The following is a 16,270-nucleotide window of genomic DNA, read 5'->3' on the forward strand; positions in this document are numbered from 1 at the left end:
CGGTGGCGCGTTACACGGTGATCGCCACCGCTGATCGCCAGCTCGCCGGAGCACCGGAGCTGGTCAGCGGTGGTGAGGTCTCCGGTCTGATACAGCAACATACAGTTTATTGTTTAATTAGGACGTGTCAGAATGGTCAGTTATGAGCTCTATGTGATCTTTTCTTAACAATGTGTGTGTTTGTACGTCGGTGAAATACGTCCCCTGACTAAATGCGGCGACCGCTGTTTGCAGTCTGATGTGAAGTGGTGCGAACACACGAACACACGATCTGATACAGCAACATACAGTTTATTCAGCGCGCCGCTGGCGATCAGCGGTGGCGCGTTACACGGTGATCGCCACCGCTGATCGCCAGCTCGCCGGAGCACCGGAGCTGGTCAGCGGTGGTGAGGTCTCCGGAGCACAGTCTCCGGTCTGATACAGCAACATACAGTTTATTCAGCGCGCCGCTGGCGATCAGCGGTGGCGATCAGCGGTGCTGCACTCTCTTTGCAGCGGTGCTGCACTCTCTGTGTCACCGCTGATCTTCTGTTCCTAAGTGTTTTTAACTGATTTACAGTTGGACAGTGTTCGGCTCGATCCTTATGTAGGACGTCTCTTCCTGTGACGGCACTCTCGCTGACATGTTGATATTGTCAGAGAGCTAGTGGAGGGAGGGGGAGACGAATAGAGCTGTAAAGAGGACAAATCAGAAACCCCCTGGAAGAAGTGGGTGTGTGTTTGCCTGTGTCTCATTTGCATATAAAGGGACCTTGCACGAAAACCGAGCGTTCTGAAAGGGGCGGGTTTAGCAGGGTTATTGAACTACTATGATTCTTCATCCTTATGGTATTTTGACCAAAGCATGTCACTGACATGTTCATTAGGACACCAGGGAACTATTTTAATGGGGGAAATAGGGTATAATATGTCCCCTTTAACAAAGTCCAGGTAAGGTGTATCTTTGACCCAATACTGTATATCTAGGAAGGAGCATGGGAAAAGCAATAGTATTTATAAAGCATCTTTGTCCTTGAGGGCAAGTTGTGTGATGTTGGGATTTTCCAGAGAAGTGGAACAAATTCCCATGTTTCTGAAGTCAGTGCAATGAGTGATGCTGGTGTCAGCCAGCTGAACTGAACCTGAACCAATCAACTTATTCGCCTAACTTAGTGAGATAATGCTGCAGGAGGCACATCCATGCAAAACTTGCTGGATGGATGTGTAGTCCAGCTCTGTAAATGATTGCTTTTAATGAAAAGTGATGACTGCTGCAAACGTGAGTGCACTGAAATAACTGAGGAACTGACGACTTGCATGTGTTTGAGGAGGAAACGCAGAAATGACGGGACTGACAGACATATTCCACAATTTCATGTACTGTATTTTATTTAAATGATTTCCTTTGGTTAGCGATCAGATTGTCTGGGGGAGAAATGTGGCATAGTTGCAGCTGATACATGCCCACTAACTCCAAGGGAGTATCCAAAGCTTTAATTGTGATATCAAAGTCCTGCCAGTCCTTTTTTAGTTTTTAATCCATTTCTGTGATGAGGATTAAAGTGAATTCAACCCAGCATTGAGTTTTTTTTCTCTCGCTCTTCTGGCTTCCCAAAGTTTTACTCATCAAAGAGTGATGACGCAACGTGCAGACATGTTGCCAAGGAAACACAGGCCAAGAGGAAATGAACTCGCACTGTAGCGATGCAACTTTACGACACACCCTGTCTGACTAACTGATGGTCAGCGGCTCCATTCACAGAATTTATATTCTCTGGAATAATGTGATTATTTCTGCAGTGAGGCAATAATCCGACTGATGTAATTAAGCTGATCTGGATAATTAACAAAGCGATCAGCCAGTTTTAAGCGCACACCAACACAATTTTTCATGGATGGAAACATAAAAGTTGTTACATTTAAATCCAGTCATGTGACTTTGAAGCACCCAAAAAAAACCATGCTGAATGCATTTCACACCTTAAAAAAGCATTTTCTTTCATCATCGTTCCATCATCCTGTAGTTGCATTACATTACATTACATTACATGTCATTTAGCAGACGCTTTTATCCAAAGCGACTTACAATAAGTGCATTTAAACATTTGGGTACAAATAAGAGCTAGAAGTAAGTAAGAGCTTCAAGTAAGCCAAACTATGAAGTGCTAGTCGTAAGTGCGATGTATACTTTTTTTTTTTTTTTTTTTTTCCGTCGTCATCATCGTCTTAGTCGAGGTAGAGTCGGAAGAAAAGTTGCTGCTGCATTACTTTGCTTTTTCAGAACAGTGTTAAACTCATGTTAGGCCGGGGTCATCAATCTGCCCTCAGTGTCCGCAGAGTGCTGCTTTGCAATTTCCTCTAAATGGCGGAGGTTCCATTCATACTAAAATGAGGGTCTGCATCAGTCCCTTGTTTTCGTCAGACATGTTTAATACTTACGATTCAAAATCAGGAAGACTGATGTGTCTGATGACGTTCAAACCATGTCTGGTAACGGCTAATTTGTCCACATAATCTGTTCAAATCAGCCTAAAATCGGAAGGCACCCAGGATTGTCGGGAGGGTCGGATCAGGACTGAAATCTGGCCAATTATCCTCCATTGTGGGACAGACTTTAAGCAAGTGTCCATGGCCACCATCTTCTTGGCATCAAGAGCTTCAAGAATCTTATGCAGTTAGCGTTCTTCACAAAGGCTCCATGTGCACTGCTGTGGACATGCAGACGTAGAAAGTAAGACCCAGACCTTAAGAATGAGTCATATCTCATATGAAAAGGAGACGTGAGGCCCAGTGAGGACAGCTGTGTCTTCCTGCCGGGGGCTCAACACGCTCCACAAAGGCTGCATTTAGTGACGTTGTGTTGAATTTCACCTGCCTGCAGACGATGGTCAAAACATAGTGGATGTTTTGACAGGCCCCGGAGCCGCCAGCAACATGGTGAGAATTCATTATTATGGTGTTTAACATTTCTGAAGAAAACGTGAACAAAAACTGCTCCACACATAGATGAATTGGAAAGGATTCTGCACAATTACACCTCCATGAACATCACTTCTTAAGTCAGCAAGCCAACAAGTAATCAGCTTAACTACTGAGGCTGAACACATAAACTCCACTTTCATAATGTGAGCAGTCAGTGAGCTACTGTGGGTCTCACCACATTTAAACACCCAATTTGTACCACCAAGCTGTGTTGTTGTTTCTTCCCCTCGCTGGTAACAGGATGAGGGAGACTGGAGACGATCGTCTGTTGAGGGGCTTTTTTGTATTAAGGGCTTCTTTCTTTTATTTTTTAACTGCAGTGGTTACTGTGGCATCTGGATTTTCTGCAGCTTCAGGCTCTCTGCTTAATTATTTTCTGATCAAAAGTCATTTTGTTTTTCTCACAGTAAAAATAACCAGCTGGATTTGGATCCCCCGTGGTGGTATTAAAGTGAAATTTTTCCCTCTTTCTTCTATTTCTTGCCTTGCTGAGCAATTTGCTCTTTTTTAAACCTGCTTGGCGTTGACATATTTGAACAGCCACTGTTTTGGCTCGACTTAGTTTGAATTTCTGTGGTGAAGTGGATTGATAAACCCTGGCTAATCACTTAACATAACATAATCTTAATAATGACAAGAAAACCCACAAAATGAAGCTGAATTATTAAAGTCATTTGTTTGTTAACAGACCACAGTTACAGTTGAGACCATCAGCTACTTTACTACAACTGTTCAGCTCAGAGTGACGAGCTGGTGCTTTCTATGGAGCTCTGGTAGCTGATGTCACGCAATATATCAGACACCTCGTCTTTTCATGAAAACTGAAGATGGTGAATAGCTGTTGGCACATTTTACAATATCATTAAAGATCCCGAGTACAGCAGAGTCGGATCACTGCTATAAAACACACCCAAAGCGGCCGCAGAAGACGGATTGATGGGAACCACAGACAACAGACTGTATAGTGATCACATTATACCAGGTACTGAATCATGACGCTGAGTCGTGGCATCCAGATTTGCAGTTTCCTGGTCCGCAGTTAAGGGAAATGTTACTTTACTACATAAGTGCGTGTTATTGGTGTGAAAGTGTGTTGGACTGACATGTAAAGTCTTACTGTGTGGAAACACACAGTGAGACGAATAAAACCTTTATTTTATTTGATAAAGTTAGGGGGCACAGTCATTGTTAGTCGAGTGTAAGTCGAGTTTGCTGCGTATCTGGATGCTAATTAACTTACATATCTTGTTTGTTGTGATTTCTTAGTGTTCTCCATGGTAGTTTTGAGAAGTTTTATTAAGAAAGTGTATGGAATAATGTCTGCCCCGGCTGTTTCCATACTATATTCAGTGTGTCAAGTTCTGTCATTATTGCTGGGTCTCAAACTCACATGACCTGGGGGCCACAGTCTGGTAAAATGGGGGCCAGTCGGACAAAAAATTCTGAGGTGGGTGACACTGGCTTAAAATCATATCGCAATATTTCATAATTTTATCGCAATAATGATACTGGTGACCATATTTCACAAAATTTCAAAATAAAAGTGTTTGTATCGCTCTTGCAAAATGGGTGCAAAATGAAACAAATAATAATTATTATTTTATTTATTTTTTAATATAATTCTTTTTTTATAAGTATTATTTTTTTTAAATAATAATACATTTAAAAGGCACAAGGAATATTTAAGTGGTTAGCCGCATGAGCCATGAGTTTGAAACCTCTGATTTAAAGTGGCCATCAACACACACACTCACACACACAAAGTCTGTGATGACTGACCCGTAACAAGAAGAGTCGATTAAAGTCGTCTCCAATGCGTCGGAGCTCCTGTCCGACCGCCTCTGCCTCCATGTCCCCTGCTGCGCTTCCTTGCTGTGTGCTAGAGCGGCTGGGAGAGCTCCCTGAAACAGAGAAGAAAAAAGTCACACAAGCACTGACTATACTGTATGTGTTGTATGTTACAAATGTACAACTTAAACTGCTTTCAGATATGCAGTCAAGTCTGAAAACAGCTTCATATTGTGCTTCTATCATCTATCATTGGCACAACAAATGAATAACACCACATCCTGTGTATGATGATTCTTTGTAAATCTAACCAAACCAGGGTCAACCGTACGTGTGGTTGGAGGTGTTGTCATAAAAACTGCAGAAAAGCAATATTTCAAGTATAACTGGTTTAATATTATGAGAAATCAGAGAGGGAACAAGACTCAATAGATGTACAAAAAACTGTATAAATTGTTCATTGATTGTTGACACGTCAAATCCTTTGGGGCCACACAACCAGACCTCAGTTATATACAGTAACTGCAGACTCAACTGATGACATAAAAGTGTCACAACAGCCTTCACATGGGATTTGTTATTTTTGGAGTAATGTATGTGGCATGCATGTTTTGTTTTCCAGCTGACCGCAGTCTACTGCATAAATGATTGCCAGAAGTTCAAAATTAAGAGGAAAATTAAATTAGTAATAACCAGAGTAGCAGAGAGTGATCCAGAAAGTGAGAGTTTCAATGTCAGACGAGAAGCTTCGCCCCAATTTAGAGTTAATTTGATGAATAAAAGGATACACACATCCAAAGACATGAAAAAAAACACAGAAAAGATATAAACCAGACAAACTTATTCATGTGGTTTATCAACCGTAAAAGAACAGGAACCAGAACATGAAAACAAGTCAATTACAAGAGTCAATATTTGAATTTATCATGTGTCACTGGCATCATAATAAAGATGTTGACCGGGTGAGTGTTTATGTGTATGTGTATGTGTGTGTGTGTGTGTGTGTGTGTGTGTTTGTATGAGTATGTGTATATTTGTGGTTAATCTGTTATATTTTAAATCTGAACTACAGTATGACTATGAAAGACTTTGACCTCTCACCAATCTCCACTTATGACTCACGCGCGCAGTTATGAAACCTACATTTAATATTTCTCACATCCTCCATTATTGTAAATGCCAACACAAGCAAAGTTGCTGTGTTTTCGACGCACACTCTGCACGAGTGCGCTCATAACATCCACGAGTGAGATACGCAAAGATCGGTTAGAGCAGATTATGTCATCAGGATTGGGAAATGCTGGAACGAGACGTCTCCACTGTGGGATGAAGAGACAAAAGAACGCAAAACCAAACTCGCTGCAAGAAAGGGTTGGGTGCGGAACTCGGTGCTGACCAAATTATATTGTTACTAACAAGTACCAATTTGAGTCAGAGTGAACAAGTTCATGGGAAAAGTCTGTTTATCTTCTCAAACCTGAGAAGTTTAGTTTAGTTTTCACCACTTTAACTGCAATGATGTCATTACAAAGGCAGCAAAGTACCTCATTCAAGGTAACAGTAGTGGTACCAGTATCTGTATTGATTAGATGTGAATAGTGTCCAACCCTACGGCGAGACACAAATGTTTATAGACCAAAGCAACAAGGAAGCTGAACATCTGAAGTGAATGAGTGGACAGTAAATTAATTAGCTTGTGGGAGCTGTTATTCATTCATTGTCTAACACTTTATTCTCCACATGAGGGCTGTCAGTCTGAATTAAAAACCTATTTATGGGTCCTTGTACTGACTTTGGACGTACGGTTTTCAGTGATTTGTTACGCTGTCGTACAGTCAGGCTGCTTTGAAGGGACACAGTGTCATGGATTGCGCATGGATTCTGTCTCTTTGAAAACGACCACAGTGACCACAAAGACAATAGTCGAATGTGACTCTGCATACATGACACTACATGCTGAAATTAGAGTACTTACCCATGATCTGCTGACAAAAGACAGGCGCACACACCTTGTAGTTTGACGATCCAGAAGCGCAGCACACAACATACTGAATCACTGCATTTTCTCTTAGTAACTTGTTGCAGATGACACAAAACCACAGTTGCATTGTGATTAAGGCTCAGGGCAAATTCTGACTGTGTGAAACCAGGCCTGGGGTCGTGTAATATAAAAATAAACCTTGTGAGTGTAAAACAACGAACAACAGGAGGGCATCAGAGTCAGCTGAATCTCAAGGAGCGTGAGTGAGCTGTAGGTGTGATCACCCCGCCGTACGAGGAGGAGGAAGTGTTGTGATAGGAGCTGCAATCATGCCATCACAGCGCAACAACAACAGGATAAACTGATCCTCCTTAATCTAACACAAACACACAGACGGACCAGCATTCTCAGGATTGAGGACAATCATGTCGGATGTACTCTACGTGTGTGTGTGTGTGTTTATCTCCTATCTCCTGGGGCTGATAGCTGTAGAGCATTGAAAGAGAGGCGAAGGGTTTCTGTCTGCATCTCACAAAAGACCTGCAGGCCTATTTTGACTGCCATACACATACGCGTACTTAATGAATGACACACACGTGCCTGTCTGTTTTGACTGCCATCCTGTCTGTCTGGCCCCAATAAAAAAAGAATAAAAGAGACACAAGGCAATCAGTGCGGTTAATCACTGCTATTATAAAAAGAGTTATTGGTGCAGAGGTTACAATTCACCGAGACTTACAGATGTTTTTGTTTAGCTTCCAGAGATTACTGTTTACTGACAAAGCACCTCTATCCTTGTAAATGAAAACAATAAGCACTTGTGTATGCTGGTTTTAATGGTTTAAGCTGGGGTAGGCAACATATTTTGGTATTAATGATCAGCTTTTAGAGCGAGAGCAAGGTTTATGCACCTGCTCTAGGTTGTGTTGACAGCCGCGTGGTAATCTGTGGCCCATGATGAGAGACTTTGACCAAACTAAGGGCTTCTTATGGCACTTTTCCACTATACAGTTGTAGCACAGACTGGCACGGCATGACTCCACTCTACTCGTTGTTTTTTTGCTTTTCCATTCATGGTAGTACAATGGAACCTGGTACTTCAGTAGTACTTTAGAAGTATCTGGCCAAGTGGAAAGGGAACTTGGCTTATAACCGGAGGGTTGTCGGTTCAAATCCCCACCTGGCCCAAAAAGGGCTGAGGTACCCAACCCCCAATGCTCCCCGGGCGCTACTCAGTGTGGCAGCCCACTGCTCCTAATTCTAGGATGGGTCAAATGCAGAGGAATACTTTACCTAAGGGGATTAATAAAAGATTAAATTCTTCTCTGGCGAGATTTCAAGCAAGCTCAGCCGATACTAAATGTGACGTCGACCGACTGCCTGCCGTCCACTGATTGATGAGCGCGATGTCCGACACAGAGATCAAACGGAACAATGCAGATCAGTCAAAAATCCCTGCTAAAGTCGTCAATCTCCAAATTTTATAAAATCGTAATATATTGGTGTATTAGTCTGTGGTCCAGTCATGCAGGAAGCACTTAACTAATCTTTTTAATTAACTGATTCTCATGATTCAGTCCGATGGAAACAACTGCTTTGCTCGTCATTAGTTTGTGTGTTTGTGTCGCGTATAAAATGGCATCAAGGCATTTTCGGGCAGGCGTGGTAGGGCGACTCCGCCCATGTTGAGGCGGTACTATAATAATGGAAAATAGGGCTGAACAAGGAATCAAAATTTTATCGAAATCGCAAAACAGCCTACTGCAATTTTCAAATCGCAGGAGGCCAAAATGCGTGTCAAAATATCATTTTAGATGAATTATTGTTACACATCTATTACAGCTGCACAAATATCACACATTCTTCCTTTTAAATATGTTTCCTTGAATGAAAATGTGAATAACGATGTAAAAATGACCATTCCCTCAGATATTTCCTGTCAAAATAATCATAATTAGATTAGAAAATCGTTCAGCCCTAATGGAAAACAACCCAAACCACATAAAATCATGCTGTGCCGAGCATCGTGGAAAAGCGCCAATAGATAGAGAGTGAGTGCCGCCTATTAGCTGTTCTACTGAGCACCTTTTCCACACTTTGATGGAAAGGTCACGATTCCAGCATAAGCAACCTAAAGAAAGGAAAATGGTTTTCCTTTGGCTCCCCCTTCTGTAGAGGTCACCACATATTTGATTTGGCAGAGACTTTGTTATGCCGGATGCCCTTCCTGATGCAACCCACCCATTTATCTGAGATTGGGACTGGCACTTGGAGCACACTGATGGACCCCTGTGGCTGGGGACAGTTAAGAGGGTCCAATTAACCCAACTAATGGGGAACAATGGGGATTGGGTACCTTGCTCAGATGTTCCCCAGTCCTTAACCTGTTATAGGTTATATGTTGTGTATGAAGCTCCTCATAAACCCTCAGTCCCAGAACATTGGTGTTAATGACCAGGGCAACAAGACGCCGCAATCATAACGATCCTGCGTACTGTAGCTTTACATTTGAGGCAATAAAGGTGCTGAGGATTCTGCAGCTGAAAAAGGCCGTGAAGAATCTGAGCAAAACAAAACTATGTTATTACAATGGCTATATTTTTTCACCCACTGCACAAACACTGCAAGGCAAGTCTTTCTGTTATTGTTTGTGTTTGTTTTGCCAAAACTCAACCTCGTGGCACAGTTTTGTTTGTATCCAAGCAACAGGACAACTTTAGCCTGAAGCATCACAGCTAAAAGCAGAGACCTTTTTTTCTGGTGAGTCGTGTTGATGAAAACAAGGTTGACTGAAGCGCTATTTTAAATCACTGTATGCTGGAGGTGACAGACTCGCGTGTCTTGATTCGACTTTGTATCAAAATAAACAGCAGAAATATAAATAGGATCAGGGCACAGAGTGAAGTGATATATGTGCAAGGCACACTGTGGCTCCATCAATACAAACAGAGGCACAGACAAACAGAGCTATATTTTAGACTTTATTATAGACATTGAAGCTGACTAATTAAATCAATTAAATATGGCTGAGTTGTGTGGAATGGATACAGTCGTAAAACAATATTTGATTTATTAAATAGTGTCAGGGTCACACGGTGGTGTAGTGGTTAGCACTCTCGCCTTGCAGCGAGAAGACCCGGGTTCGAGCCCCGGTTGGAACAAGGGCCTTTCTGCATGGAGTTTGCATGTTCTCCCCGTGTGTGCGTGGGTTCTCTCCGGGTTCTCCGGCTTCCTCCCACAGTCCAAAAACATGCAATGTGGGGATTAGGTCAATTGGACACTCTAAATTGACCATAGGAGTGAGTGTGAGAGTGAATGGTTGTTTGTCTCTATCTGTGTGTGGCCCTGCGTTGGACTGGTGTACCCCGCCTCTCGCCCGATGTAGCTGAGATTGGCACAGCGACCCTCTGGTGGAGGATAAAGCGGTAGATGATGACTGACTGATAAACAGTGTCAAGGAAATCACCAAAACCTCTCCAATTTCACCATTGCCTCCACTTCAATACTTCAACCCCTTATATGGAAGTCAATTAGCCTGATTGTAGCTCAACCTAGATGCCATATAGGCCTTGAGTGGGTTCAAAAACCAATGGATACAGACAGAGAGTATGTACAACAAGTGGATGATAAGTATTTGTTGGTTTTGTTTGTGGTGCAAAATCTGATAAACAATCTCCACTGACTGACTTTTTTATTTAAATCTTAAATCTGATCTGAGTTAGAAAGTGAGCTTCTCCACATCTGGCTCCTCATCTCTTGAGTCCTGTGAGTCAGGAATCTATCATCAGCATGTCTAACAAACCCCGATGAGTCACCTCAGCTGCAAAGGAATGTTCATTATGCATCGGATTGTTTCACAGATCTCACCCGGGCACAGAAAAGATCTTTAAGGTGTTTATGCGAAATTAGAAGGGTTGATATAATTAGAACGAGTTAAACAAGAAACCAAACAGACCTCATTATGTTTTATACTTAGCAGCCGAAGAGTATGTACAGTACAGTATGTGCCTATGACAGCACAACAGACTTGAGGGTTTAGTTTACATGCATCCTGTCGTGTTTAGGAGGGTTTTATACACACGACAGCAGGAGATGCTATTCAGCAGGAAGCAGAGGAAAACTGAAAACTACCACGTGTCATTCATGTCTTATTTAGAGCTGCAGGTTTGAGTCAGATTTTACTCCAAGTGCAGATGTGTGAGGAGCGGTGATATCAGCGCGTGTGAGGAATTAGTAAACACAATACTGACAAATTCAGGTAAGAGATTCGCACAGAGAAAAATAACTCTGTTGTCCCTCATATGCAAGAAAGGAGAAACAAAGGGGAGAACAAAAACATCCTGACTGTGTTTTTGTTCATTTTCTTGAACCCAAACCCCCAAATCTTTGATAGAGGAAGCTTGACTTCAGGGAGCTTGTGTAAAAAGTCTCCATCTGGTTTCAGAATTTGCTGCACACCCACACAGCGGCAGCAACAGCAGCAGCATCGTGACAACAGACAGATGTCAGCGTGTTCTGGCTGATTCAGGACAATAACTTTCACACACACAACAACAGGTATTTTTCAACTGAGCATCAGGAAGTGATGATACTTGACAGCGACCTGTCAAACCTGTAGTTATTGTGTAAGTATCACCATTTAAGATTGAAACTGACCCTATTGGTCGAAGAAAACTTGGTGATATTATTATTCTTTTTTTAATTATTATTCCACTGTTTTAATGACAAGTGTCCTCACATAATGAGCTTTTTCTACAAGAAAAAGTGACACTGGAAAGATGGAAGTTAGTAGAGTGTTTCGTTTTGGACGTTGTATGTTATTTAAGCGGCTCTGCGTTTGTTATGAGACACTAAATAAGAGTAGTGAAGGGTTACACGTCAGTTTACAGAGTCTGTGCTCACCATGCTGCAGCTGCGTCGCCGGTCCTCCGCCGTGCGCCTTATCCACGCGCAGCAAGGCGTGCTTCATCACCTGGCAGCTGGGGCTCGGAGTCTGCGTGGATTTATCAGCTGTCAGTGGCCGCGGAGAGAGCGGGGAGTTCGGCAGGGAGTCGCCTTCGAAAGAGCAATATCCACTGGAGCAACGGTTATCTCGGTTATCAACGGCAGCTTTGCTTCTGCACCGACTTGGCGACTCTAGCTCTTCTCCTTCTCCGGCGGAGCCAGGGTGACCAGAGATCCGCTTGCCGTCGTCGTTCGAGCGGGAGGTTTGCGCTGAAGCTCCAGCGGCACCGGTGACTGCTGGTGGATCTCCCCCGCTCTCTTGTTTTGCGGTTACTGCGGTCGAGTCATCGGACGGGTTTGCTGGTCTGTTGGGTGAACAGAGCGGCACCGTCAGCCTGGACTTTCATCACTCTGTCCAAACAGCCTACAGCCGCGCGTCTGCGCTGCGCCTGGAGCTACAGACGACGGTGGCGCATGCATTTTTTTTGGCTGCGCCAGGACAGGACCTCGAAGATCCATATTTTCCTCTAAAACTAGGGAATTTCACAGAAAATCACAGTGACAGTTACGCAAACCTAAACAACTAACACCGGGCATGTCAGTAAATGGTAACTAAACAAACTTCCCAAAGCTGCTGATAGGATTCGCTTGGAGAAGTGCAGCGTGATTACGTGCAGTGAATGTGTTCCTGACGGGGCAGTAGCGCGGGTTTCCTGCCCAAATTGGCAACCCAGTGCGCCTCCATTGTTCGACAGTAGTTGCTGACTGCAGCAGATATTTGTTGGACTATAGCAGGAATAATTAGACATAAGTAAAGCGACTGCGTCATTATCAGCCTAAATGAAACACGCCAATTTGGAAATCACTAAAACTAAGACATTAGATTTAATAATACAGAAATAACAATATTGCAACAAACAATAAACAGCAATAACAAACAAATCGCAAGTCACTTCTAACACTAACACTAACACAGTGAAGACACTCAACGTGGAATTTGAAAAATCATATTCAGTTTGTGCGCTTCCTGTTTGTCTTGGTGGTCTTCTTCTGTGCCAAATTCATGAAAAGTAATCATTTCCACACCGTGTCTCCCCGTGTCTCCTCCCGACACTCACTTCTCAGCACGTTTGGTGTAAATGGCCATCCTCGTGCACGCATTTTTACGCACGGAGCAATAACAGCCGAACCACCTGCGCCCGCTGCAGGTCCTCCTGTGCTGTGAAAATGAGAACTTCCCAAAAGGATTTTCCATGCACAGCTGAGCGCAGACAGGAGACCCATTTTACGCGTGCCAACCGGCACATATGAAGAAATGGCACCGAAACGTGCCGGCGGTGACCTCATGGAGAGGGAGACGCAGGGAGTGAAAGAAAGGAAATCCGCCAACTGCAGTAGCGCCGGATTAGTGCCAAACCAGACAAGACATTTGATCAGGTCTTACTGTGCTAAATGTTTAACGAGGACTGTCCAGCTGCATTGTATGAAGATGAAGAGTTGGTTTCAGGCTCATCAGGAAAATGTTTGTTTGAGAATACTCCGACATCGGTGTTAGTTTATTGAAACACTATAAGTGTGCAAATAAATCGATTACAAAGTAATTACAGAGCTGTCACATGGTGTTTGCCTCATGCGTAATGCTTTCTTCTATTAGGCGCCAGTGGTGCGTTAGCGCCTCCCGCTGGTGACACAGACAGCGCCTCCATTACTGGCAATAAAGAGGCGAAAATAGTATGGCATTGCATTCCACTACTTTCCGCTATTAACAGCCAGAAAGCGGCAGGTGATCTGCCATAAATGGCTGCGTCTTTCTGGAGACTAAGAGCTCCGTCACACGGCTGCGGAATTCCGTCAACTCGACCATAACAAGACCAAGAAGTTTCTGATATAAAAACGAGGAATTCAATTGAATATTCTGTTTTAAGGAGAACTAACCGTGAGAGTCCTGGAGCTGTTTAGAAAGATGGGACTCTTCCTGACAAAAGGATACATACGCTGACTGGAGCGAATACATTTTTTATTTTATTCTCTGCACTTGTTGCAAAGCGATCTGCATTATCTTGTCATCTCAAGTCAAAAGCAGTAGTTAGTTATGTTATCCCGGGTCAAACGCTGCCTACACGCTCGACGAATGTGTCATTGGGTTAAACCGCTGTTGCCAAACATACCAGCAAAATCAGAGGTAAAGGCTGCAACAGATGCGTCATAATTGCTCACGGCATAACAGAAGAATTCAACACAGAGAAGGAAAGTGTTGCTTTGCTGGAGTATTAAAGGATTGTTGCGTGAAAAAGAAAGCGCCGTTAAGTCAAATGTAACCTTTTACGCATGACTACCACTCTTTAATAAAGTGACATTGCACCGAATTATGAAAAAATATCACAATGGTAAAGCAAGTTCGGTGTTAATTTCCTATATTTTCTAAAAATAAAAACACTGCAATCAAACGAGGATGGATACCGCGTGTTTGAAGCGTGACAAGTTACGCGCCGGTAAAGGCGCAGCCAAACAGGAGGTTTACGAAAAAGTCATTGATGATTTGTATTTTTTTTTTTTTTTTTTTTTTTTTTAAAGAAAGTAAGATAAATAACACACACGTACACATCCACAGCTGACCTATGTGACCAAACTTACCTGGACGTAGGGTTCATGTCAGTGACGGAGCATAACCGCTGGCTCCACAAATAACACGATGTCAAGTATGCCAAAAATACAAATCAACGTAAGTCCGAATATGATCCACAGGTCCCAAGTGAGCAAACGCATTAACGTACAACAGTGGAATTAAAAAAACGTTGAAATATGTAATAAATCCCGGACTTTCTGCTGAGGACAGGACTGCTTGAATTATTCGCCTCGTCAGTGTGGAAACCGCTGAACCAGAGGAGGTAAACAAACTCCAAACTCTTTTGTCTGCACACTAGGGAGGTTTCCTTCCTCCCTCCCTCTGTCTGCTTCACTACTGAATGTTTGGTCCGTGCTCGCGCTGATATCACCGCTCCTCCTCCTCCAAACTGTGATCCACCTACTGCGGGGTGGAGTTTCTCTTCAGCTTCTTTCGCTCTCTTATGTTTCCCCCTGTCGGTCACACCAGACTGATTCACCAAGGTCTGATAACCCAGTGGCAACAATAGAAGAGACAATGAATAAACCATACAAGTGCCTTTCAGTATGTCTCTGCCAGTAGCAGGAACCAGCCTGGAACATGGATACTCATTTCAGTGAGGAAAAACAGATTTTAACCAAAATTGCACACTTCCTGCACCAAAGTCCACAGAGAAAATGAACAAGTTTACCCCACAGCACACAGGAATTGTCCGTCCACTGCTGCCTCCTTCAGGATGTTTAAACGTGTTATTTCATAACTTCTGTGTTTTGGAATCCTTGGTTCATATTTACATAAATGACACAAACTCTCCAAATGATGCAGAAGTAGACCAACAGCTCCTGTGATCGCTGAGAGCTAAACATTCTGATTTTCTCTATGAGTGTGGGTTACAAACATCAGTTTCCTTTGGTTATGTGGCTAAAATCTGTTTCTCTATGTGTCAGTCAGCACTGAGTATGTGTCACTGATCAATAAAATTGTCACAAATAGTATGAGACATTTATAGCTTTCCAAAGTTGTGGGAACAAATATTTTCTGACAACACGGGGGCTCAGTGGTAGAGCGAGTTGTGTTATCTTTGGAAGGTTGTGGGTTTGAATTCCAGCTCCACTAGTCGACAAGCCAATGTGTCCTTTGGGAAGACACTTAACCCCTTGTTGATCCCGACCACTGTGCCCGCAGCATGTGAATGGGTATCACTGTATAAACTGTGAAGTGCACAAACACTGTGTCACTTTCCATTCATGCACCATCTGAAAGCTGAATTGGTGTTTGATATTGAGTCACTCATGCACTGCCATGCGTGCTATGACTGATGGTGATGAAAGCAGTTACAGTATGAATCATCACCAAAAATGTCCTCTGCCATCAGTCAGTCTGATTGTGCCGACAGACTCAAATGTGTTTCTAAAATATAAAAACAAAAATATAGAAGACATTTTTTTATACATTTATACATTGACTGGTCTGGGAATACAGTGACCTCTACTGGAGACATTGTTGTGCACTGTGTGTGAAGAACAATCATGTGTACACTCTCAATCATTGTCTATCACTTTATTCTCCACCTGAGGGTCACGGAGAGCTGGAACCAATCCCAACTGACATATGGTGAAAGGGCGTTAGTCCTGACAGCATGTTAGTCCATCACATTCACACCAAGGGTCAATTTAGAGTGTCCAGTTAACCTCTGCATGTTTTTGGACTGTGGGAAGAAACCAGAGAACCTGCATAAAACCCACAGGCACAAGGGGAGAACATGCAAACGCAACACCACAGTGCTTATCACAACTCTGCCATATGACCCTGTCATGTACAGTATACACATCATGTATCAATGTCTCCATGGACTCATTGATTGACAAAATAAAAAATGTTTCTGTATGTTGTGGTCTCTCATCCTCAAACTTTTGAGTTTGAGGATCACTATTCCATAAATCAATGTCACTCACTCATCTGTTACCACTTCATCCTCCACACGGGGG

At 43.0% G+C, this 16,270-nt stretch overlaps 1 protein-coding gene across 2 annotated transcripts in view; it reads right to left on the reverse strand.

The window, feature by feature from the left end:
• LOC131473905 (bcl-2-like protein 11) overlaps positions 1-14,627 on the reverse strand; it is a 31,676-nt gene extending 17,049 nt beyond the window's left edge. The window contains exons 1-4 of one of the 2 annotated variants that reach the window (XM_058651518.1): positions 14,312-14,627; positions 11,636-12,042; positions 4,744-4,865; positions 2,308-2,690 (exon numbers count right to left, since the gene is read on the reverse strand). In XM_058651518.1, coding sequence (XP_058507501.1) covers positions 2,658-2,690; positions 4,744-4,865; positions 11,636-12,042; positions 14,312-14,328 — 579 coding nt within the window. In that variant the 5' untranslated portion in view covers positions 14,329-14,627 and the 3' untranslated portion in view covers positions 2,308-2,657. Of the gene's footprint in view, positions 1-2,307; positions 2,691-4,743; positions 4,866-11,635; positions 12,043-14,311 lie in introns of those variants that run through there. The other variant, XM_058651517.1, reaches the window with a different exon arrangement.
• Between the last annotated feature and the right edge of the window lie 1,643 nt (positions 14,628-16,270).

Source organism: Solea solea, chromosome 15 (assembly GCF_958295425.1).
Source record: "Solea solea chromosome 15, fSolSol10.1, whole genome shotgun sequence".
NCBI lineage: Eukaryota > Metazoa > Chordata > Actinopteri > Pleuronectiformes > Soleidae > Solea > Solea solea.